The following is a 26,181-nucleotide window of genomic DNA, read 5'->3' as shown; positions in this document are numbered from 1 at the left end:
AGCAATAGTTACGACTGTAGTTGTATGTTGATCACCCACGTCTCTCCGGGTGCCTCTGACAGCCGTCAAGCAGTTGTGGTAAGTTGTCCAACCTTTCTCCTGTATCACAATCTCCGCTTCAGCACTCGCACAGTTACATGTCACAAATAGATATGGTCAAAAGAGGTAAGTTGTGCTCAGATGAAAGGGATCCATCCGTAAGTGGCCACAAATCTTAAATGGATCCATGTAGTGGATAACAAAAAGGACTGACGCATTTCGTCTATAGGTGGCTTTAATGTTGTGACTGATCAGTGTATATATGTATTATAATTTCTTTTGTTTTGTTTTTTTAAAAATAAAGAAATGATTACATATTGCCCCCCCCATCTCAAGTGCAAAGAAAAGGGGACACCTTTATATTAATAAGCCTGGTGAATTGGTAGCTGATGTTTCAATATGTATAATTTTTTATAGGAAATGTTTTTATAAGAACATTTTATGTATATGGCACCCCCATCTCCTATTGAACTGAGAAGGGGAACCTTTTCATTTATAAGCTTGGAGTCACCATTCAGCATTAGGGGACTTTCCAAACTCTTTTCTTGCACTTTGTGGTCTAATACCACTGCTACCTCACACTTCTGTAATATGATTCTCCTTCATAGGAGAAGTGCAACTGCTTAGAGTTTCATCCTTACTGCTAATCGATCTATTGGGAGATGCGGAGGGGAGGTATTAAAAGAAGAGATGGAATTGACATTATTACATCATCACCAGGTAGGTAGGGCAAAGGGTATGATAACGCTAATGTTGTCATCATGCACCTGCCCACTCACTCTTCATTAAGGTAGGGGAGCTTTAAAAGGCGATTTGCATCATCATGGCACATCCCCACCCACCTTGCCGGCAGGTATCCATCCTTGTAGGACATTTCCCTGCTCTTATAGGAGTCTGTGGGTCTCCCAGACATTCCAGAAGAGTAGGCTGCTCATTGCAGTGGTATCTGAGTCTGTTTGGGGATGCCCTTGGGATTTCTCTCCTAGCGCCCTGATGTCACTGCAACTAGCAGTGATGATTTAAAAGGAAGTGGATGCTCTGCTCATTATTTAGAGGTGGATTTGTGCATCGTAAGTTTGTCTACTACGAAAATTTTGTCGCACTGAACAAGCGCACAGTTTGCACCACTTTTTGGAGCTGCACGTCTCTAACACTTGTAGATCTTTGTGCTATAAGATGGGGGGGCGTTCACATGCAAGTGCATTACAGTAAGGGCATGAAGGCGCAAGTTAATCATGCAACCCCTGAACTGTGCATCTATTTAGTGCATGCTTGCCCTCTTTAGAAGCCTCCCCTCCGGGAGATCTCGGAGCAGAGGTCATGTGACAGGAGTATCGCCATTGTATCATTTTGGCCCCACATTGGCTAGGAAATGCCTAAATTAGCGGCATTGTTTAGCCCCACCTCCACCACGGTCCGGGAGGATGCCTGCTCTTCTGGGACTCCGGGTGGACCCACCCAAAATTTGGGAGCTTCCTGGAAATTCTGGAAGAGTGGGCAAGTACGATTTAGTGTTAGATTCCGTCACAGATGTCTGTTTTGTAGGCTTATTTTTTTGCTTCTACACACTGTGGGCTTGAATCATCCTCGAACTCAATGTGATCGCAACTTGCGTTTTAAAAAAATTGCACGTAACTTGCACGCGCTCCCCATGTTTTCAAGTACAAGAGATCTCAGGGCGCGTTTCCATTTGAATATGGGTATGAGTACGCTCTGTCTATACGCTACCTGCTGTATACAGACAGACAGAACACTTTTCAGAAAATGCAAGATGTGCATTATGAAGTCCCATGTGAATGCATGCCAAAAAAAATACTATTATTCTATCATTCATAAAAAAAATATAAAAAATGTTTTTTATTTTATTTTATATTTTTACATGAAATACATATATCAGGATGTTCAAAATGCATACTGTACATAAAATGAATTTTTGGGCCCGATGCTGAGAAGCACAGGCTTTTATAGAAGGGGAGAGAGGTTTTTTCTTTAACATTTTGTATTTATTTAATTTTACACATTCTGACAGGCCAGGTAGCAAAAACAGCATGCAGTTTTCTGGCGGGTCTTCTGGGGATTTGGTAAACCACAGCGTCATACATTGCACTTGCAATCAGATTTCAGGCCTTTTCAGTTTTCACCATTCCTCCCAACTTTCCCAACTTCAGCGGGACAGTCCCAATATTAGTGCCCTGTCCCGCTATAACCACCTGGGAACATGTTTGTCCCGCGGGAGGGAACATTGGGAGGTATCTTCCATTCACAGCTACTCCAGAGCAGTGATGAACTGATGCCGGAATGCACCTGCTAATGGTGCGTGTTGCTGTGTTTCGAGGGGAAGAGAGACTAAGGGGCAGACTAGTGCTTTTTAGCTCTAGGCAGGCCGCTGAGGGCAGGGTCATATCCCCATCAGGATGTATTCACGCCCCCTGCCCTATGCCGTGTACTGAAATGTTGAAGGTATGATTTTAACTGAAAATGCTAGAGTGAGTTTTTCAGTCTTCTTCGGTTAATACCAGAATCCCTAAATATTAGCATTATTTTGTACAAAGCAATAGAATAAGTACATGTGTGATGTGAAAGATATCCTTAACTTTGTCACTCTCTGACATAATTAGGCATCAAAGATAATATCTTTCATTATGTTATGGCACCTATACCAGAGAGTAACAAAGACAGTATACATTTTTTCATTCACTGCAAGTCAAAATGTTTGTGTCAGTACAAAAAGAGCTTTAATCCTGCTGAGTTTATTGAAATGAGAAAAAGGGATGAAGTGAGTGCTTTCCTTGCCATGCAGAGCAATGGCACACAATAATTTCTGCTCTGCAAAGGGACTTGAATTTTTAACCATATCTTGGGTCCTTTCCTATACTTTTAACGATAGCTATTTTGGGCTTTTATATTGTAGAGCAGCAGGTTCAGGTGCATTTCTCAGCACACCCCATGCAATGTGATAAAAAGCTTCAACACTAAAGTGGAAGGAGAGGAGGTTGGACTTGGATGTGATGTTTACACATTTGTGTGGTCCGCCTCTTGAGATTTTTCAGATTTTTCTCTCAGCACATGTATATACACTTTCCGGAGGAATTTCCCAAGAGTGGAGAATAGGCATCCACCTTGGTGGTCATTGAGGTGCACCAGTGCAAAACAAGGAGTTCTAAATGAAGCCCACTGTATTTGAACAATACTCACAGCTCATCTCCTTCATTCCTGTCTTTCTGCTTTAAATTTATCACAGCCATACATTATAATGCATGAAAAACACAATATATCCCTTACACCTGCTTTGACTTTTGGGTAAAGGTAATAGGTGTAGTCAACACAGATGATCATACTCAAAACAAATATGCTCTAGCGAAAGCAAAATGTTTCTTAGTCCTACACCTATGTTCTTATTTGCTTTATATAACTATGAGGAAAAATGAATAACTAAGCCTAATCCATGAGGTTTTGAACAAAGATACACCTACTTTAAAACCCTTTGTGTTCCACCATCTGTCACACAATGTTACTAGGGTAAGATGTGACATGAACTTGTCCTTTTGTGTTTGTATGAAAACCTTTCTAATGCGCAGAGCCTGCATTAAAATAAGTGGGTGTCATCTACAGATGGTATATTCATGACTGATGTCTTTTTAAGTTGACACATGTAAACAGTTTTGGTTGTGTACATAGGGCTGAAAGTGATTCTAGTCTTTCTAGTTCTGTACACAGTAAAATCACTGGGTTTTCTTAGCTTGTGCACACTCATTAAACCACCTGTATTTCCTTAAAGAGACATTTCATTTGTACAGTGCTTATCCTCAACATGTAATATCACCAGCCTGGATCTACCAGTGTTTCTATGACATAAAGGAAATCTATTAGTCATAGGTTTCCTTATTAACTGCAATATGTAATAAAGATAGCTTCACCCCCTCACCACTTATGTTCTATCTGTCAACTCTCTATCCTCTCTACAAAGGTTTATCCTGCTTACCCTACTAAATGTATGCCTTCCCTCAATATAAATGCACCTAAGCTTTAATGACAGTATTCTTCAAATGTACAGAAAACCAAGACGTCAAATTACTGCATTTCCCAATTACATATAAATCAAGGGATCTTTAATTTGAAGTGAGTACAGTGACAGTGTAGTAAAATGTACAACTGCATCCACGAACCATCCAACAATTATAGAGCCTGTTGTGAGTCCAATTACAGCACTTTTCATAATGGTCACTATGTTGACAAGCACTGACTCTACATGCAGTGTAGGGTAAAGCACCACGGGTAGATATACAACCACCCCTTAGTATGTACCCTTAAGACTTATTTAGACCTTTAAATTATTATTTTACTTAAATGCTAACTCCACATATATTGAATTACTGATATTTAAAATACTTAGACCCCAAAAATCATCTATTTCTAATGCAATAATCTACTTGGCTCCTTTCATTTACAAGATATATTTTCCATTAAAGTGTATCGCCCCTCTGGACCCCAACAACAATTTCTGGAACATTTCTCTGCATGGCTCCCTCACTTCTTATCTTCTGACATCCCCACCATCATCCCTATTGCTAATCCACATTACAATGCTGCATCAAAACTGCTCTCTCTAACCTCACTTGACCTCTCCCAGTGGATTGAATCCGCTACTCATCAGGATGGCCACTGTCTTGATCTTGTTTTCTCTAGACTATGCTCAGTTTTTAATTTCACTCCTTTCCCCCTCTCGGATCATCAACTTATTAGTTACTCGCTCACTCCCAGTTCTTTAGCCTCCCTGCTGTCAAACTCTTCCAAGCCTCCTCATACCCGCAGGGATATTAACTCTTGATTTTCAACAGTTTTCTACCTCTCTCCAACACCTTCTCTCCCCAATTTCTACATTCTCCTCCCCTGATATGGCAGTTCCTTATTTTCACTATACCCTAGCAACTGCCCTTGATCAAGTGGCTCCAGCGACTTTTCATACTTCCCAGCACCCTCTGACACCCTCTCTTCATTTGATCCCACAAATGAAGGGGATATTTCTACTTTCTACTTATCTTCCTACTCTACCTCCTGTCCTCTTGATCTCATACCCTCACAAATTGGTAGGTCCTTGTCTTGTGTGCTCATTCCACCTCTAACTAAAATCTGTAATCTATTTCTCTCTAGTGGTATCTTTCCATCACTATTCAAGCACGCAGGGATTACACCTATTCCAATAAAAACAAAATTCTGACCCAGACTCTCTCTCAAATTACCGCCCCATCTCTCAGCTCCCATGCCCCTCTAAACTTCATGAGAGAATTGCCTACACTTGCCTCACACGTTTCCTTTCTGCAAACAACCTGTTGGATCCTCTTCAATCAGGCTTTCACTCTTAACACTCCACAGAGACTGCGCTGACCAAGGTTGTCAATGATCTGTTCACAGCTAAAACTAAAGGTGATTACTCTCTTCTTATTCTCCTGGATCTCTCTGCTGCATTCAACACTGTTGACCACCCTCTCCTCATACACACAAATACTTGATAGCTTATTTGTACACTGAAATTTAAAGTTGATATTTGTGTGCTACATGAAAAAACAGACAGTATTTAACTTATGTGCAAAATTCTAAACTAATTTACACCCCTTGCATTGTAACATGGTTTTGTCCAGAAAACTTAAGTAAGAAAACTTACTAAAATTCTTGCCTACATTCCTGAATTAATCAGGCCCATAGTCATTAATGGCAAAACATTAAAAAATAAAAAAGGTTTTAATCCCCCCCCCAATATACATTTATTAGGACATTATTAATGTCTTCTGTACATAAAATACATTTTTACAGTTGCTCCTGATTGTTATGTTCTAGCAATCAGTATTACACCAGACCTGTAACTGGTGCAAGTGTTACGACTGAAAATCACGCACCTTTGAGAGGCCTAAAGCTTGAATCTGATATTGCTGCTTGCGCTTGACATTCCCTTAGTGCACATTGACTACATGCATACGTCCAGTCCTCTCCCCTTTCCGCCCATGAAATCGTAAGCTGCATTAAGGATTCAAAGATGAATTGGATGTTTCTGCATTCTCTGGCGTATGGTTCAGGTATGGGCATGCGCAGAGTAATTGTGCGCAAAGCACGCAACGTATCACCATGTACACTCCTTAATGAATCATGGCCATAATGTTTTCCAGCAGTTTTAACAATACCATAGGTAGGACGAGCGGATTGCACAGCTTATATTAGTGGGGCTGAGAGAGGAGGGTATACTTTAGCTGCTGACCAATCATTATTCTTGAAGCATAATATTTCAGAGCTTTGAATTTAAAATTCTTTACATTGGGAGTGTGTAGAGAGAGATAAGGGATGATCAAAAGGAGCCACCTATGTTTCCATATAACTAGTTGGAAGGAAAGGATGAACTTATTTCTGGCCTGCACCTTAAGGTGTATATAAAAGAATAGGCCTGTGACTGGATCCCTTATAAATAACCTATGGTATAAATTTATTTAAAGGAAATAGCGCAGGGCGCTTATTTATATAATTACAAATGTACTTATTTTTGATATTGTGTGTATTTTGGTAAAGGAAATATCTTTATTTCTGAGACCAGGGGAGGAAATTCATTTTTGTTTTAACTGTGCTAGAGGAAATACATTATTTCTGAGGTATATATCTGATGCAATAAGCATTTGTTGAGGAAGTCTTTTGTGCATTTTGGTGTAGAGAAATGACTTGTTTGGGGTTTTCTTTTGGAATTCTTTGGGAATTCTCAAGTGGAGGAAATGTGTATTTTGCAACTGTCTGAAGAAAGGACCCATGTTAATCTCATGTTAATTAGACCTTTTGATTTGTGATGTCCAAACACACCTGGAGGCACAGGAGGGTTTAATTAGACTTGCTGTTAGATTTCCTCTGTGTCTAAAACAAAATGCAGGAAATCACAGCAAGTTTTAGGATATCACAGATAAGTGTAAATATTGTTAGCTTTGCATTGCATGTAAATCCATGTTTGGGTAAACATATTGCATCCTGATACGAAAAATAACTCAGACCTCAGGGGGCTGACTTACCCTGTGAGGCTGTGTCCAAAACTGTATAAAAATGCAATGTTTGTATTGAATTTTTTTTTTCTTTTTTCATCTGATCTGCTCACTGGTACCTTCAACTAGTGTGAGCAAATGAACATCACTTGATCTGCTTGGAAACTTGTCTATCCCTGTGACCTACAGATTAGACCCAACTCTAATCCGTTCCCGGCTGTTCTGAGGTTTAGACCCAGCTTTCCAGTACCACCGCTCTGCCCGCTACCCAGCAGCTCTGGCCAGTGTGATAGACCAGGGGGGATCCATCCACAGCAACCCTGATCCATAGGAAGAGGTCAGGGGTACCAGCCCAGGTTCACCAATAACGGGGTACACTGGCAGCATCAGTTACCCAGAAGAAACCCTGTACTGGTGGCCGATAAAGAGTCCAGTGGTGACAGCATTTGTAAGCCCCTCCTACTGCGGCTAGAGGGGCGCATCTGGGATACCGAAATGGAATGGTGGCAAAGTGAGCCAAGCCGGTTCCCAGCAACAACAGACAAGGTGGCATAGGCGGTCCATGCTGTCACAAAGCCCCCTCGTGGAAGGTTATGCTCCTGCAATAACTGTTCATAGGAATCCATGACTTCCTTTTCAAAAATATTCTCCAGGAATTTAACTTCATGTGTTTTCCAGAATGTTGATTGGGCACAGAATGAGCTTCTGGAAAATTTTCCTGTAACGGTGTAACTTGACGGTAATAGTAATTCTGTAGTTTCCAAAAACAGAACCATCATAAGATTATCATCAGAGCACGGAATCGCTGTGTCCCGTAGTAGTTTCAGGGAGGACCCTCCTGAAGCTTCTGCTTTGCTTTTCTTAACATGTGCGGTATGAAAAAGTTTAGTAACAATTAAATATTCTTTCCTAGATATTTAAAACTGGCTACCCATAAAAGCTTATGGCCTTGCTTTTTTTAACAGAACAAAGGATAACAGCGCTAAATGACACTCTGGGATAAATGATGTAGATAGTAAAAATAATCTCAAAAACCAGGGCAGAATGAATAAGTACTTCAAACATTTAATAATGCACATACATGTATTGAAATTCAGCAATATAATAAAATAAGGAGATAATACTCCTAAGGTATGTATAAAAAACCGCAATAAACTTGTCAATTGAACACATAAATGATTATTGGGCCACATTGATATGCAAACCAAGGCCACAATCACATATATATATATGGATAAGAATAGAGAGCATGGTAGAACGATGATAATGGGTACTAAAATCAATAACCGGAGTATGGAGTTCAATTCAAATGTCCAGCAATAGATAGGGATAGCGAAAACCAGCGGTACTCAAGATCCTCTAATCTCAGCTCAGTTCACAGCTCTCCGGATTGAATGTTGTTACAGCTGTAGGCTGTTAAATGTCTACCATAATCCAAAGGAGGACAAAAGATTAATGACCTAAGTAAGCACTCCAGGTACATATAAATAGTGATATAATACATATAATTTTTATTGGTATAGATTAAAACAGGGGTATAAACAGATATACCACACTAATAAAAAAGCGAAATATAAAAGAAAGATTGTAGTGTTGAGAAATATAGAGTTTAAAAATAGAAAATTGACCCAGTGGTGGAGCCGATCAAAATTTATAGTATTTCCTGAAGGAAAATCACTGATATAGGATCTTACTGTGGGAACATACAACACAGATTAATCCATAAGTGTCGGACTAGAGTAGCAGAGATTGGCCATATTCTGCCTAATAACAGCGTATCACTTTTGTAGTTCTCAATATTTAGTATTATGTATAATATGACTACTACATGGCAGAATTGGCCCAATACTTTCTCCACATATAGAGATTGTATTAGATTATCATGTATCTTAACTAATATTGGAGATTCATAAAACACAGGCCCTAATTATTGTATCACAAAGTAGCCAAAAATCTAATGGCTAATTATCATTTGTGTACACCTATATGGGCTGATAGATAGTGTTTCTAGGAATAGTTAGGTAACTCTCATTGAATAGATTATCTCTATAACGGTGGTTTCCTCATTGAGGCACTAGATTGCTAATAGTATGGTATTTTATTAGTCTGCTGTGTTAAAATGGCAAGTATAATAACGCTGATAGAGTATTTATCAAGGAATCTAGCTTAGATATATTCTGCCTAGCAACAGCATTGTCGCCTATATAGCTCTCAATAATTGGTATTATATATGGTTTGGGCTATAGATGGCAGTATTTGCCTGAAGTGTGTCCCACGTACAGAGATTATAATAGTCTCTATATCATCTAATCAGAACGCTAAGTCGCTAGTAATATGTTCCCTTATGCTAATGCATAAGTCTATTGTGCTGGGTAGCGAGTCTGAATAGCGCTAATGAGATGTTTGTAGAAGAATCTATATCAGTTGTGGATTTGTGTTAGCGGCAGAACGCCGCGGTCGGCTCCGCCTACTTCCGGGTCTGACGTCACTCGGCGTGACGTCACCCGAGTGACGTCAGACCCGGAAGTAGGCGGAGCCGACCGCGGCGTTCTGCCGCTAACACAAATCCACAACTGATATAGATTCTTCTACAAACATCTCATTAGCGCTATTCAGACTCGCTACCCAGCACAATAGACTTATGCATTAGCATAAGGGAACATATTACTAGCGACTTAGCGTTCTGATTAGATGATATAGAGACTATTATAATCTCTGTACGTGGGACACACTTCAGGCAAATACTGCCATCTATAGCCCAAACCATATATAATACCAATTATTGAGAGCTATATAGGCGACAATGCTGTTGCTAGGCAGAATATATCTAAGCTAGATTCCTTGATAAATACTCTATCAGCGTTATTATACTTGCCATTTTAACACAGCAGACTAATAAAATACCATACTATTAGCAATCTAGTGCCTCAATGAGGAAACCACCGTTATAGAGATAATCTATTCAATGAGAGTTACCTAACTATTCCTAGAAACACTATCTATCAGCCCATATAGGTGTACACAAATGATAATTAGCCATTAGATTTTTGGCTACTTTGTGATACAATAATTAGGGCCTGTGTTTTATGAATCTCCAATATTAGTTAAGATACATGATAATCTAATACAATCTCTATATGTGGAGAAAGTATTGGGCCAATTCTGCCATGTAGTAGTCATATTATACATAATACTAAATATTGAGAACTACAAAAGTGATACGCTGTTATTAGGCAGAATATGGCCAATCTCTGCTACTCTAGTCCGACACTTATGGATTAATCTGTGTTGTATGTTCCCACAGTAAGATCCTATATCAGTGATTTTCCTTCAGGAAATACTATAAATTTTGATCGGCTCCACCACTGGGTCAATTTTCTATTTTTAAACTCTATATTTCTCAACACTACAATCTTTCTTTTATATTTCGCTTTTTTATTAGTGTGGTATATCTGTTTATACCCCTGTTTTAATGTATACCAATAAAAATTATATGTATTATATCACTATTTATATGTACCTGGAGTGCTTACTTAGGTCATTAATCTTTTGTCCTCCTTTGGATTATGGTAAATGTTTGTACACATGACCTTAGCACCCCCCCACAATATAGGATATCTATTAGTGAGGTAGGGTACTATCCTGTGCGGAGCGGTTACTCCTATTCTCCTCTCCCCTTTCTTTCCATGATATAAGGCTGTTAAATGTCCACAATATCCTGAGAAGCGATGTCCCCTTAATCGTATGTAGCAGCTCTCTACAGCGTACGGCTGTCAGCACATGGTAATGTGTGCTGAAAAAATCTGCCCGGGCAGAAACAGGGAACCAAATTTTCAGGTCCCTCTCGAATTAGGACCGTATGTCGGATATGTGTTCAAAACTCCAAGTGATAAGCGGTGATATGCTCCATAACAATAGGCGTTGAGGTGAACCTGAAGTTGGATAAATCTTTGGCGCTTGGCTGGACGTTTTACTAACACTCCTTTCTTTCCTATTCCTTCCCTCACACCCCCATAGATCCTTTACTTTTACTTTTTACTTTTCTCTGTCACAGTGTAAGCGGTATTTCTATATCTGTGGTATAATGTTGATTTAGCTCTTTATGACCTAGGTACCCGCCTGGGTTGCTTAGCTACCTGATCTTCTAATTTTGTACACGTGACATCATCCTTCATTTATATTCAGTTGTCCGCGTTTCTTGCGGCGTTAAAAGTATTACCGGTATTACGGTAATTGTAAGCCGTATTTCAGAAAGCCGGCGTTAAAGGTACCGTAGTAACGGTAATTACGCGCACTATTACCGTGATAACGGTAATAGTGCGCAAGTCACGTTACTTTTGCAAGTAACGCTGGCAATTGAATATGCCCCAAAAAGTCTAACTATATTAACTGACTAAACACAGGTTGGCATATATTGTGGATTCTGGGTTCATTGGCCAAGGTTTTTTTGTGTTAGGGGTAAAGGGGAGGGGGGGCACTGACAGGCGGCAGGGGAAAGGAAACATCAGACATCAAACATAAGATGGGCAGAGGAAAGGATCCATTATAGTGTATAAGGTAGTTGTACCTTTTAGTTAATTGCCCAACACTCCAGTAACCCATAGAAAGGTTTTAACACATGGTCAATAATGCATGTTATGTATTCCATTTCATGGGGCCAATTTAATTCGTCCACATTATGTTAGGAATAACGTGACCTGCACATTTTTACCATTACTATGGTAATTTTACACTGATTTTTGCTCACAGCCCTCGGGTTGTGAGCAAAAATCCAGGTTAAAATTACTGTATTACCGGTAATACAATTAGCGCCACGTTATTCTTACACTAACCTTGGCCAAATTGAATTCCCCCAATATGTGCACCATATTCTGTTTATTAATGCTGAGACAAAAAGAGCCATAGGGGATTACCAATCTGCGCTACCAGGTGGCAGCCGTAATTTCTTCTTGGATTGGTGTACGTTAGCTCCAGGAGGAGCAAGCAGTAGTAAGTCCTTTCCAGAACCTATCTAACTTATTTTGGTAACATGCTGTGTAGTGTGACTGGAAGGTATAATACCAGTGATATAGGAGCTAATACACATTCTGCTTAATCTTCATGCAGATAGATCTGTGGGTTTCCTACCACACTCCAAAAACATACTGGTAGGTTAATTGGCTGCTGACAAAATGAACCCTAATGTGTGCCTGTGTGTGTTATGGACTTTAGACTGTAAGCTCCAATGAGGCATAGACTAATGTGAATGACAAATATTCACAGAACAGCGTAAATATTAATATATTTTTAACAATGTGATTCAAATGTTGTGAGCAGTCTGACAACAAGCTGCTCTTTAAGTGCACTATGAATGAGCCTGAGCTGCAGGAACTGATTAAAATTTCCCTAAGGGATGTGGAATTTTGTTTGAAGGTAAATACTAGGGCCTGATTAAGGGTTTCACCCGCCCTAGGCTAATACACCGGGTGCCACCCCCAGGCCACCCACCACCAATGTATAAACAGCAGTCAAAGTGGAAATTCAGAAAGTTTTAGACTGAAGAGAGTTGAAGTGGCGCTATGGTATACAACCGTCTACCAGCCCACTTCCACCACTATGTATGTATATATATATATATATATATATATATACATACATACACACACACACACACACAAAACATTGTAAAATATTAATACATAAAACACACTTAATTCTGCATACATATTAAAATGTCATTATAGTAAGATTCCGCAGTGAAAGCTAGGCAAATTGCGCTGTTCTCTCTTACCTGATCTTGCAGCATAGACTACCTGATGTTCTCTCTTGCTTGTCCTTGGAGCGTTGTTGCTAGTTGGCTGGATTCTACAAACTTGCAATCCTGTATTGAAAATGTGCAAACATTGACCAAATAAAACACCCCCTAGTACAGGCAGATATAGACAATAAAATATATGAAAATTATTTATAATCATATACTAACATCTACCAGTCCTGTCTGTCTAGTATTTAGCATTCTAGTGACCGATGAGACCACAGACAGCATCCACTTCACCGCCACACAATACAGGAATCATGGCCCCCACAAGCTATTTCATCATCTACCCCAGCCATTTTTGTAAACCCTCACCAGAATGTTTGACACCCCATCCATACGATCACCCACCCAACCACTCATTTGCTCACCCCCCAGACAATCACCTCACCTTAACCAATTCATTAACCCTAGTTAGCCAATCCATCAACAGCCCCCCAGCTAGCTAATTCATCAACAGTTGCAGGCAATTCATTAACCCACCCTAGGCAAATTCATCAACCTGTTGCAGCCAATGCATTAACCCCCCCTCCCCACACACACACAGAATCAACCTACTGCAGACAGTTCATTAACCTCTCCTCCACAAAATCATCAACCCTGTGTAGGCAACTCATTACCCAACCCCCCCCCCCAGCCAATTCTCACTGCTTAGTGTGGTCACCTGAGATGTGATGATCTCACGTGACCACACGAAGCAGCGTACAGCATCGGATTTGCTGTTAGCTGCCTGCCTGAGCCTAATTGAATCCACTGACAGTTGGGGCTGCCCCCTTGAGACCAAGGGCAGCCCCGAGATTGGAGGAAGACGAAGATCGCCGGTATTTGAAAATAAAAAACAAGAAAATATAAAAACAAATATTAATGTGCCCGGCGCTGCACACCCCTTGGACCCAGCGCCCCAGGCTGCAGGTAAGTGAACTGAGGACACTCACAGTTCTTGAGGAATCTAATGCCACCTGCCAGCCATGTGCCAAATAACAGAAAAAGTGGACCTGTTTGGAGTTCTGGGTAATCAAATATGGGTATCACACTGTGTGGATGAGGGGTCGAGAATATGCAATTTATTTGCTTGATCACACCCTGCCAAGGGCAGAACTACCACTGAGTGAGCTTTCACTAGTCTGGAACAGTGCAGTCTTGGTAGCCAGAGAATTGAATAGAGCAGGGGTGTCCAACCTTTTAGCTTCCCTGGGCCACATTGGAAGATGATGAGTTGGTTTGGGCCGCACATAAAATGCACCAACCCTAAGGATAGCTGATCATCGAAAAAAACATAGAAAACATAGTTAACATATTAAACTTACTTGGAAATGAAGTTAGTAAGAGTTAGGAAACCTGTTGCAGAATCATGATTAAAGCAGTAGTCCCATTACCAGCTACAATTGAACTTACCTGCATCTGCCCCTTAGTGGGGTTCGGGGAATTAAATGCCAAAAACTTTTTTTTCCTCTCTTTCTGCACCCATGAATCATTTTTTTTATTGACCAGTTTGAAATGGTCACCGATATAGGTAGCATCAGGAGGACTAATAGAAATCTACAGAGATTTAAAGATAGGGTGGCAGGAAAAATGGCTCATGGAGCAGCCTCCAATGAGGGTAACAGTGGGTGATATTTTCACCCTACTCAGCACTGCACATTTAAAATGGTTTAAAATATTAAAAATACAATCATCTCTTAATATTTATATTAGATACATACAGAGAACACAGCTAGTTCATAATTGCATGGTGCAGAAAGTCCAAATTCAGAGTAACAACAATAAGATACTGGATAATCTTTCACTGCTGCTGATAGTTCGCGTGGGTGACTCCCCTGTGCTGCGCTACGCAATGGATGTCGGGTGTGATGATGTCACCCCCGACATTCACTGCGAGCACCACACGGAGTAGGAGACCAGGGAGGGAGCCGGAGCGCCAGCTGACGTGACCGCAGGGTAAGTATTTTCTTTTTTTTTTTTTTTTTGCAGGATTTTTTTTTTCAGTGTTGCCCCCTTGCCACAACCAAAACTCCTGCTGGGCCACATTTACAGGCATGCTGGGCCGCATGCGGGCCACGGGTTGGACAACCATGGAATAGAGTGTAGTAATTTTGGTGGTCTTCGACTAATATTTGCCCAGACCTTAGAGAACTGAGGATTTCTCCATTTAAAGTTCTGGGTGAGCTGCGCCTCCATATAGTATAATTTGAATTGTGTTATACTCAATTCCTCATGTTGTGTGAGCTGCTGTAAGATCTACAATCTGAATCTTGGGTGTTTTTTTCCCAACTGAAGGAGAAAGTAATATGCTGAATGAATTTGATGTGTGAGGGGGGATTCATGTAGGGAAAATCCTCAAATCTTTTCTTTGAGACCATTGAGGTAAACAGGTAGAAGTAATTCTTGGTCATTGTTGGAATGGTCCCAGTCCTTACTAGTGCATTTATGTAGGGTCTATTATACAAAAAAGAGGGAACAATTTTTTCAAAGACCGCATATATCAATGAAAAACTTAAGTAGCTTCAGTAAGGTTAAATAACAGTTTGTTTAAAACAACCAGGATTAAAAGAGTTGACAGGGACTCAGGAATTACTTATTATAATTCCCTCTTTGCTTTTGGAGTTTATTACTAATGTTAATGTTGAAATCCTGCTGTCTAGCACAGCCACCAAACAACCAGGTCAGTGATCAATTTGGATACACACATGGATGACTGTGTTGCACTGATTTGATTCCTCAGGCTTCACATTGAACAACTGAAATCCAAAGCTGCTACCTTCTCTTGTCTGAATTCTCTAAAGTGGTGATGGACAACAGCAGGCCCTAGTACAGTATTCACCTGCAGCCCACAGCTCCGTCCTGCCAGTTTTCAGATTTGTTTGCTATAGCTTGTAAAACTTGTTTAAAATGTCTGCTGATATGTTAATACAGATAGGTGTCTCTTTCTTTGATCAGATATATCGTTTTAACTTATTAAAAGTAATGTGTTGCCCTTTTGAAGGTTAGAGTGCCACACATAAGGCCCCTGAAGTGTATCAGGTTGCCTACCGCTGCTCTAAAGAATAAAACAGACAGCACGCTGGATATATTTAGTTAGTAATAAGATGGGACCTCAGAGATGTTTTAATAGTGTTTTAGAGGTGTCTTGTATGTCAGACCTTTCCACTGAATAACCTTGATTTGTGTGAAATTGTGTCAACTTTGCTCATAGTATAATGTAATAAATACAGACACCTAATATGGTGGCTAGTATACAAAACAGGCACACCTTTTTGTTGGTTAGTCTGTTAAGCAGTCCCCATTTCTGGTTTGTAAAGCAGCTACACTACCCAGTATGGTGGCTAATTGGTGTCTTGTATAAAACACAGACCCCAATATGGTGGCTAGTATAGAAAGCAAGTGCCATTTGTCATGTTTCTTCTGTAAAGTAGTGTCACATTCTGGTTACTAGTCTGTAAAGGCTTCCCCTGATGGCAGGGCTTGTATTGAAAGGCAGACATACAATCTGTTGGCTGCTGTAAAATACCTTTTCATTGCAAGCCCCTGTCCCCTTGCAGGTCCTCTGTATAACCCTTGATTACTGCCCTTATGTTAGTTTTGTTGTCTGTTTTGTGAGGATATAATATTGCCCCAATGTCATTTGTTTTTTCATGGTGGATCTTTCCTTACTCCCCCTGGCTGTCATAGCAGCATTATTTACAATGTGGACACGGCCAAGTCATTGGGAAAGTCTGTCCCACTCCTCAATGGGTCATTTACAAACATAAAAAATGCGGAAAATATTTCTATTAGTCCATCTGGTGCATACATAGGTGTAAACAGACTTTCTGCTTTAGGGAACTGCTCCATGAAATCACTCTGTGATCCAGCTGGAAATGCATAAGAATTTTAACAGTCACTGGCATAGTGACACAGATTCTGCAAGGTGGTGGAATGGGGGATGTATATTGAAAATATTTTTTCTTGGTGTCATAACCCCTAATAAAGGTGGAGTTAACCTTTAAAGCCTCACAGGATTAGGCATTAATGTTGTTTTCTTTTATAAGCACCATTTTTATTTTCATTTCAGCAAGATACAAGCACCCTTAGAAATGTTGACTGGGAGGAAAGAACTTCCTAAATAATGAATGAGCTCTGCTCACATATTTCAGTAATATTTAACAACGGCATTCATTATGTATTAAATAGAAATGCTCTGTGAGAGATTTATAGGAAATGTTTTCCCATTTGCATTTTAAGTAATAGGAGGTTAAAAGCAGAGATAATTTCCTCTAAACACAGGCCCTTTATCTCATCTGTCTGGCACTCAGACTGAGCACTTATAATAAACCAGAAGATGGCACTCACAATGTCATTCTGTGTCCAGGAGAATGATAATTAGCACTCAGCATTCTCTTTCTTGTAAAGAGTTGGTTCTCTTTGTAGTGTCTCTACAGACTAACCACAAACAGCTCAAAGCATAAGGAGTGTACTGAAATATCCAAAGTACTCTTCAATGTTTCACATTCCTTGGAAAACGTTTGTATTCATTTAAACCTAGCAATTATTATTTTTATAATTATATGACCCATAGGCAGTGTGTAGGCTGACCATAGCCCTCATAGGATGTGACCTAGCAGGAGAGGTATAGCTGGGTGTTACCTAATTTGTTAAAGGGAACTGTTGGAAGGTATGCACCAAGCCAATTACTGTCTGGACTAAGAAGTGCTTAAGAGATGGCTACAGTTTATACAAGTTTAGGGAATTAATACAGATAGTGAAGTGGGGGCATTATATAGAGGGAGTGAGGTTATAACTGGTCTAGATGACAGTAATAGCTAGGACATGTAGGCTTCCTTGAAGAAATGAGTTTTCAGGGACTCTTTAAAACTTTGAAGGCGAGAGGACTGTGTAGTAGAACTAGGGAGTTGTGAGTTTCAGAGCAGTGCCCCAGAAGTCTTGAAGGTGGGAATGGTAGGTGGTGCCCATACATGGTCACTCAACCAGATTCCTGAGCAGCTTTATTCTTTTATCATATTCGACTATACTATACATGCGTATGGCCATATTGGAAAGATCTAGCTACCCAGTGCGAATGGCTGGATTGGACAGGGAACCATACTGTGATCGAACGACAACTGCCTATATGGTGTCATATGGTTTTTGCCTCCACCGCATTTGCTATCCGCCTGGACTATCATTGGATGGTGCCCCATCAGATGCTGTTCAGATTTTGGTGGTCTGTTTTGGCCCATACATACTGTGATCTGTGTAGGTCTAAATTGGCCTAATTGGCCAAAGACAATCATAGGAGCACCTATAGTTCTTGGCAGACTGAAGAGTAGAGTTAGGTCACACTTGCCAACTTCATTTTGGTCATGTCTGGGAGGGCGCTGCAAAAAGACTCTAAACATGTATTACGTCATTTGTGCTAAAATGACGTGATTCCCATAGAATCATGCTGGCTCTAATCTGCCCACTTCCCTAGTGAAGTGGGCAGATGCAGAAGGATGCCTTACTCTCCCAGCATTCCAGGAGACCTACTTGGGGGGTAGTTAGGTCCATTAGTCACAGCTTTTTTCCAATGTTGCCTACTTCATTTACTTGCATTCACCACATGTGAACACATTGCTGCCCCTTCCTTTTCACAAGCTGTAAATAACCACTTATGCGACACACAAATTGAGTAAGGGACGTTAAGCATATATATATAGAGAGAGATGAGAGGAGAGATAAGCATGTAGCATTTTGACAGTGACAAGTAATTTTTTTAACTGAATCCTGATGAAAACAGTCTGTCAATGCAATGACTAGCAAAGTATTTCAGCATTGATAAAACTCCAAAGACTAAAATAGCAGTCAGATTAGACCTGCCAGCTCATAGTAATAATATGTATCTATCCAGTTCATGAAAATGCTGGACTGCACCAGATTATACACAAGTCAGTAAGGCAGCTACCTAGAAGGCTGCTCACCAGTAAAACTTGGTTAGATATCAGGAGTAAATTATACATGTATAGCTGCATTAGCGTTCCTGGTACGTTCCCCAAAAAGGGATTACATTGTAAGTTACTAACAATATAAGTATAAGTGTTGCATTTGTTTCAAAACTTACTGCAAGTCATTTATAAATTGGGATACTCCACATGGACTGATTATCAGTTACTATCTATTATTTATATAACACCAACATACTTCCATACCTCCCCCCAATCAAATCAAATCCAATAACCCAGTTGGCAGAACTACCACTGGAGCACTATATGTAGTGAGGGGGCGCGGAGCACTATATGCGGTGAGGGGCCACCCATGCAGATCCGCCCACTTCGCAAGACCATGTTAGCATGCTCAGAATGGGTCCTAACAGTAGTATCACATGTCAGTGCTGCATGCAGTAATGCTGCGTGATGATAATACTAACCACTATGCCAAACAAATGGATATAATGTAATTAATTGAATAGCAAAAACTTATCTCATGTGCCATGCTCCATAGAACATACTCCTGTCACCAACAAAGTAGCCTCTGTAGTGAGGAATTAAGAGGTATACATATTTCTGAAGAATTTCAGGTCAAGAGAAATTACCATATTTCCCTGCAAAGCCTATGAGACCTGCTGGCATAAGAAGGGGAGGCAGAGAAGGGCTTTGTCTGCAGGAAGGCATCTGCTTTATAAGGACCATGTGGGCTACAGACACTTTAAGTAAATAAGTTAAAGGAAGCTGACAATATCGTAGCATGTGTGGCCCCTAAAAAAAGGTCCAAGAATTGCTCAAGAAGAGAACATGATGACACTGCCTGCACAAGATATTTCTGTTTCTATGACCCCATTAGTGGTTGGGCCAGATGACCAAATAACAAGGTTTTGCCAGTACATCCTGTTTCTTGGTCAGCCATATGCAGCGGAATTCATCAACTGACTAGACTTTCCATTGCTTAATCGAATGTGATCTCACTGGATCAGATTGTGATTGTATAGAGGGAAAGCTTGAATCTATTGGAGCTTCATTTTCCAGCTGAGAGAAGAGATGGTGCTTGTGGTAGTGAGAGAAGAGGTTAGATGGGGGAAAGTGAAATGAAATCGGTTAAAAGAAAACCTGGAGGGAGATTCAAATCAACTGGGTACTTAAAATAGTGTTCTCACATAGAATAAACAACTCACAGGGATTTCTGTCTGTGGAAATAAGTAGAATAATTACTGACTCAGCCAGGTGGACTAAGTCATCTGTACATGATTAATGACATTCTGAAAACATTAGCTGTTGGGAGTGAATGAGGACTGGAGTTAAGAAACAGTGACTTATAGGGATACAATAATTATATAGGTAGGAGATTACATACAAAATAAAGATGAAAACTGTGAAGAGTTCAGTTATTTTCATTGGGGTGATAGGAAATACCAATTGTGAGATAGGGATGGACACACAGTTATACATGGAGACTTTCACAAGAAAAGGATCAGGGACTGACATGGAACAGAAGGGACTGTGGAAGAGACTGCACAGAACAGAGGGAGCCACAAAAAGCCAGACAAAGACAGACAAGTCGCCAGATTGAAATGTCTTTAATAGCTTGGTGGATTGATGTAACTAAAATCATGGACTGAGTTCAAAGGGTGAGGGTGTCTTCAAAATCATACTCTGGGGCCCACTAACAATGGGTCTGTTTATCAAACAGAGATATTGTAATTTTACATAAACTATTCATTTTCGTTTGCTTATTTAGTAAACTATATGCCATAAATCATTTCACTTTAATGTCTCTTTTTAAGTTTTGAAGTCTATTAAAGTGTATAGTCCTCGTTTATTTCACAAAACATGTGCGTAGCTTTTGCAAGAAATGGTCAAATTGGGATTTATTGTGCTTATCACAATCATTAAATCAAACCTGTTTTAATAACATTTTAACTACAAAACAAAGAGGTTGTCCATTGCTTTCTATGAGAAGTTCTTCCAAAATTCAGTATGGTGCAAATTTATATGTTTGATAAATAAACTGCAATGACAGCAAACAAAATATATACCTCCCGTCACCTATACATAGCCAGCTACCTGTCCAACATGATTAGCCAGCCCCTTCAAGTGTAATCACAGTGACAAGTACATCTGCTCTGTCATGTCTGCTGAACATAAAGGTGAATGCTCCGGACATGATGCTGTGTGGGCAATTGAAAAATTGTGTAGTGCTGAATCACAGTAGTATGGTGCTGTAACACATACCATGACAAGTCGCTTACTGCTCTGTTTTGGCACCATACCTTTGTCAGCCAGAAGGTTCACTTGCAGGTAAAATGCAATACCTTTGGCTTAATAGTTAAATGATGGCCTTAAGTAAGTAACTGGGATGATGTTACCTGAGTATACAGACAATTGCAGAGGACTTGGAGGTGCTGGGATTTCGTTTTTCTAGCCCTCTTTTCCATAATGTTGTGGGAATTCAGCAGGGCACTCATCTCTTATCCCTAGTACAGAAGGTGTTAACTGAGCTGCTATAAAAGTGGTCTTACATTGGGTTCACTTGATACATGATATTGAAAATATAATGGAGAGTGGACATTGGGATCATAGAATTCCACCCATAGTGCAAAAACATACTGGATGGTTAATTGGCTGCTGACAAAACGAACCCCAGCTTATATAAATATATATATATGTATGTATGTATGTCATACTTGCCCACTCTCCTGGAAGATTCCCAAATTTCAGGTAGGTTTCGTGTACTCCCAGGAGTACTCACTTCCTAGTGAAGTGGACAGGATCAGAGTGAATAGCATCATTTTGGCTACTGTCTATTATACTTTGAGGCTAATATTTATTATAGATTTAATAAATATGGACATTTAAAATGCAAAATATTGATTAAAATTACGTTCAGCAAATATGTGTAACCTATGCAGAAGCAAGATGTCCCTGGAAATTATAAATGATGTTATACATTTACAATTATAAAAGTTTTTTTCTGCTTGTCTCTGCTGTGGCACTTGTTGGCAGAGCATCATGGGGATTGCAGGATAAATCAGATGATAGGTTTCACACCTGCTTACTAATCTCACACAAATAGCATTAATGTGTGCACGTTTCTAGGTCTGAAAATAGATTTGCTCACAGCAGCTGACTTTGGTCTGAGATTTGGAATTCCAAGGTACTAGTCAGGTCTGTGAGGAAATACGTGGGAGATATGCGTAAAGCCCAGACAGTTTTCACACATTTATTTCTATGTATGGAGTTTATTTTAGGAATTCCAGATAGAGATATTGTATTTTTGCTACATTATTACCGGATTGTAAATTGTACATACTTTTGCATTTTTTGTCTTCACAAAATCATGTAACCGCTCTAAAGGAGTATTCTACCTCCAGACAAGTTAATGTATTGATATCTATACACTCTTGTGGAACGATTGCTACATACATTGCTTTATCATTCTGGCTTCCTTCTGTTTATTTCAGAAAGGGTTTCTATTATTTAGGCAGAGTTGTTTGTTTTGTTGTCTCTGAATATGACACAGCTCAGCTGTTTACTGTATATTGGATACAATTGTGTACACATCATCATCATCATCATTTATTTATATAGCGCTACTAATTCCGCAGCACTGTACAGAGAACTCACTCACATCAGTCCCTGCCCCATTGGAACTTACAGTCTAAATGATCTAACATACACAGACAGACAGACAACACAGCAGTTTTGTGTAAATAAAACAGATCTGTCTGATTACATAAACACTTTGATGAAAAACATAGGGGGAAAAGCCAAAAAATAAAACAATATATTAAGCAAAAGTCACAATAGAGTGTTTAAAACAATAAAGTCGTCTGGACATGGATGAACCCTTTAAAGGGGATGATTTTCTAAAATGGAAAGCTTACAATATAAGCGCTGTCTGTTGGGAAGATAGATTGTAAATTGTTGTAATTACTATTCTGCAACTGTATATCAGTTTTTCATAGTTTCCTACATTGCTGCCCAGCTCGTAAGGTGCACATATACATGAAGATCCAACACTTAGCTTGGTAGGACGTTGAACAAACAAACATCACATGCGGTCATCAGCCGCATTTTCTAGTCATCCAGAGCGACTGGAGAATCCCTGTCAGATATTGATCAGGTTTGCTGGTCATTGTTGGCATATACAAAGAGCACGTTGCAAAATAAATGGTGTAATTGGCCTGCAGAATTGCACATGAAGTGATCTAAGTCTTTATAGACAGGGGACATAAGGTATAACAATGCACCTTTCTTCAGATCATTCATCTCAGTGCCATCACACCTCCTACTATCTACTTAATGGGTTAAAGCTGAATTAAGAAACTGCTGTCTGTGCAGCCCTTCCCAAGGGTTTCCATAACAACCTTCATTTTTAACACTGTTATTTCCAAAAGTCAGAAGTGCGAATGCAATAAATATATTGAACTCTTAGCACCCAGATCTGTTTTCACATGTAGATGATCAAATTGGGTAGATCATATAGGGTGAAATTAGGGGAGCTGGCTGATATCCGCACACTGGCTTAACGTAGTTATTTGACAGGATTTGTCGGCAGACCAGATTGACATTTGATTGATCCAGATCAGGGGATTGATTTAGCAAGGACCACAAGAAGAACATATTGTGCATATTAAAAAAACAACAACAACAACACCACATATATTGGGTATACGCATGTCCTGTGTTCAACGAGGAGTGGATCTGAAGATACTCTGTTGATGAATACAGGTCTAGGTCCGCTGTGTTCAACAGACAAGACACTGCAGGATAGGTCTAATACATATGTGCAATATCAAGTCGCTAAACAATGCACACAATAAAAAATTCAATTAATGTCACCTGTTAATAATATAGTCATTTTAAAAAAAGTATTTTTTTAATATTTTTTTTCTCCATAAAATACATCTATTAGGTGCTTATTAATATCTACTGTACATAAAATACATTTTTACAGTTGCTTCTGATTGCAAATGTTGTAGCTTTCATACACAGCCATCTTCACTAGTAATCGGCACTTATACCAGAGTTGTAGCTGGTGCAAGTGTTACAACTGAAAATCATGTACCTTTGAGATTCCCAAAGCTTGAATCGGACATTGCTGCAAGAGTTTGAGCTTGGCATATCCTTACTGTACATTGACTATGTGCATACATCCCTTCACTCTCCCATTTTCGCCTCTGAAGTCATAGGCTGTTCGGGTTCATTACTGGTCATGTGTCGAGCGATTTTACGCAAAATATGGCTCGTATCGGCATTTACATGTGAATCAGGTCCCTGCTGTCTATTGGAACTGCTAGTCACACATACAGCGGTTTGGCACCAATTCAAATCTCTGTGGATGGGCAGCTTTACGGTACATTTGTATATAAATATACACAACAAACTTTATACAAAGAGGTGTATGTTTTCTTTTATTGAAATGTCCATTTTTACAATGTTTGTAAACATTGTTTTCTAAAAAGATGTTTATATTAGGTGTTTCCTGTTCAGGGTGTGATTTACTGTAATGCTTCTGTGGTAAATTACACTTTGGAGCAAAGTAAGGGATGTCATGCTGCAAGTGGATGGGGCAAGGTTAAGTGTATCGGAATAAACACACAAATCAGGCTAGGTGACACTAAAATATCCATTTTAAGTCTTCAGATAATATCACTTTACAAATAGGATAAGAAGAGACTCTCTAGTGATATTCCCACAGGTCCATAATGTTATGTAATATTCTTTATTTAACAATTCTGTGTTCTTCCGCAGGTTACGGCCATGCTGCCCCAGGAACTGATGCAGGGAAAGTGTTCTGCATGTTCTATGCTGTCCTTGGGATTCCACTGACCCTGGTCATGTTCCAAAGTCTGGGAGAACGCATGAACACATTTGTCAGGTTCTTATTAAAGAAGCTGAAAAGATGTTTTCACATGAGGAAGACTGACGTGTCCATGGAAAATATGGTGTTAGTGGGTTTCCTGTCTTGTATTGGTACACTGGGCATTGGAGCAGGTGCCTTCTCATACTTTGAAGGGTGGACATTTTTCCACTCCTACTATTATTGCTTTATTACACTTACAACCATTGGCTTTGGAGACTTTGTTGCCCTACAGAAAAACGAGGCTTTGCAGAAGAAACCACCCTATGTGGCTTTTAGCTTTATGTATATTCTTGTGGGACTGACCGTAATTGGAGCATTCCTTAACTTAGTAGTCCTTCGCTTCCTGACCATGAACTCTGAAGATGAAAGACGTGATGCAGAAGAGAGAGCTTCCCTGCGTAGAGCGCAGAACAACATCAGTCTTCAGTCCAAAATGGATGCCAGAAGTAGGAGTTCCATTTATCTACCAATAGGAGATAGGACAAGCCAGATTAACCTCATACCTCTCATGCAGGATGATCCTGACAATGGGAGACGGAGGTCTTCAAATGCGACCTCAAGAGCAGGGTCTTTTTGCACATGTATGTGTTACCGGTCACCTTTTTGTGACAGCCCCGCCATATCGCATCATGAGACACTAAGCTGCCACACAAATCCAGTATATTATAACTCAATCTCTTACAAAATAGATGAGATATCATTATGCACTCGCAATAACACCGGCTTCTCTTCTCCTGACAGTATTTTTTCACCGGACTACCAGCGGTACACAAATCACTTCAGACTGAGGAGAAAATCTATTTAACGCATGACTAGATCTATACAGTATCTAACACCTATATCTTTAATATCTGCATATGAACTCATATTGCCTTGATGTAAGTCCAGATATTGTATTGTTGTACTGAAAGGAAAGTATAGATCCAACATAGCAGTTCAGAGTGACTAATGTACAAGCGAAAGGACTATCATACTTTGTGTTTGTTCTATGCATGACACATTGTGAGGTACCAGGCCGACATTTATATTTACATGTACATGTAATTTTCTTTGTACTGCATAATGCTTCCTATGTACATAGCTCTTTGCAGCGCAAACCAACAGAATACATTAATAGAATATGTGTTTCAGATAAAAAATAAACTTTATTCTATGTGGACCTTGCTACCAAGAAATTATAAAATATTATTGATTAGGGGCGGATTGGAAACTTAAATTTGCCTTTAAAAAAATATGAGAAGTGACCCCATGTTGTCCTAGCCATGGTGGTGGGCATGCCCATGGTGGTTCTCTTAGCCAAGAATAAGTTCCATTCTCTTAATGCTTCTTGGGAGCAGGGTGGCTTTCAAACATAAAAAACACATACTTTAATAAATAAAATTGTGATTACTTGTATCAGCAATTTAACAGATGTTTTTTTTTATTGAATTAAACAAAAAATAATCCAATAAATGTGCCATGCAAAATGTATTGCAAGCAAGACAAAGCAGGCATGATATTTTTATGTATAATAATTTGCCTAGT

The 26,181-nt window shown here is 39.6% G+C and overlaps 1 protein-coding gene across 1 annotated transcript in view; it reads left to right on the top strand.

Annotated features, from left to right (window-relative positions):
* LOC142094624 (potassium channel subfamily K member 9-like) overlaps positions 1-25,821 on the top strand; it is a 44,835-nt gene extending 19,014 nt beyond the window's left edge. Inside the window, exon 3 of the mRNA XM_075176958.1 lies at positions 24,546-25,821. Coding sequence (XP_075033059.1) covers positions 24,546-25,462 — 917 coding nt within the window. The 3' untranslated portion in view covers positions 25,463-25,821. The remainder of the gene's footprint in view (positions 1-24,545) is intronic.
* Positions 25,822-26,181: the final 360 nt, after the last annotated feature.

Source organism: Mixophyes fleayi, chromosome 6, assembly GCF_038048845.1.
Source record: "Mixophyes fleayi isolate aMixFle1 chromosome 6, aMixFle1.hap1, whole genome shotgun sequence".
Lineage (NCBI taxonomy): Eukaryota > Metazoa > Chordata > Amphibia > Anura > Limnodynastidae > Mixophyes > Mixophyes fleayi.
This window is presented reverse-complemented; position numbering and strand designations above follow the sequence as displayed.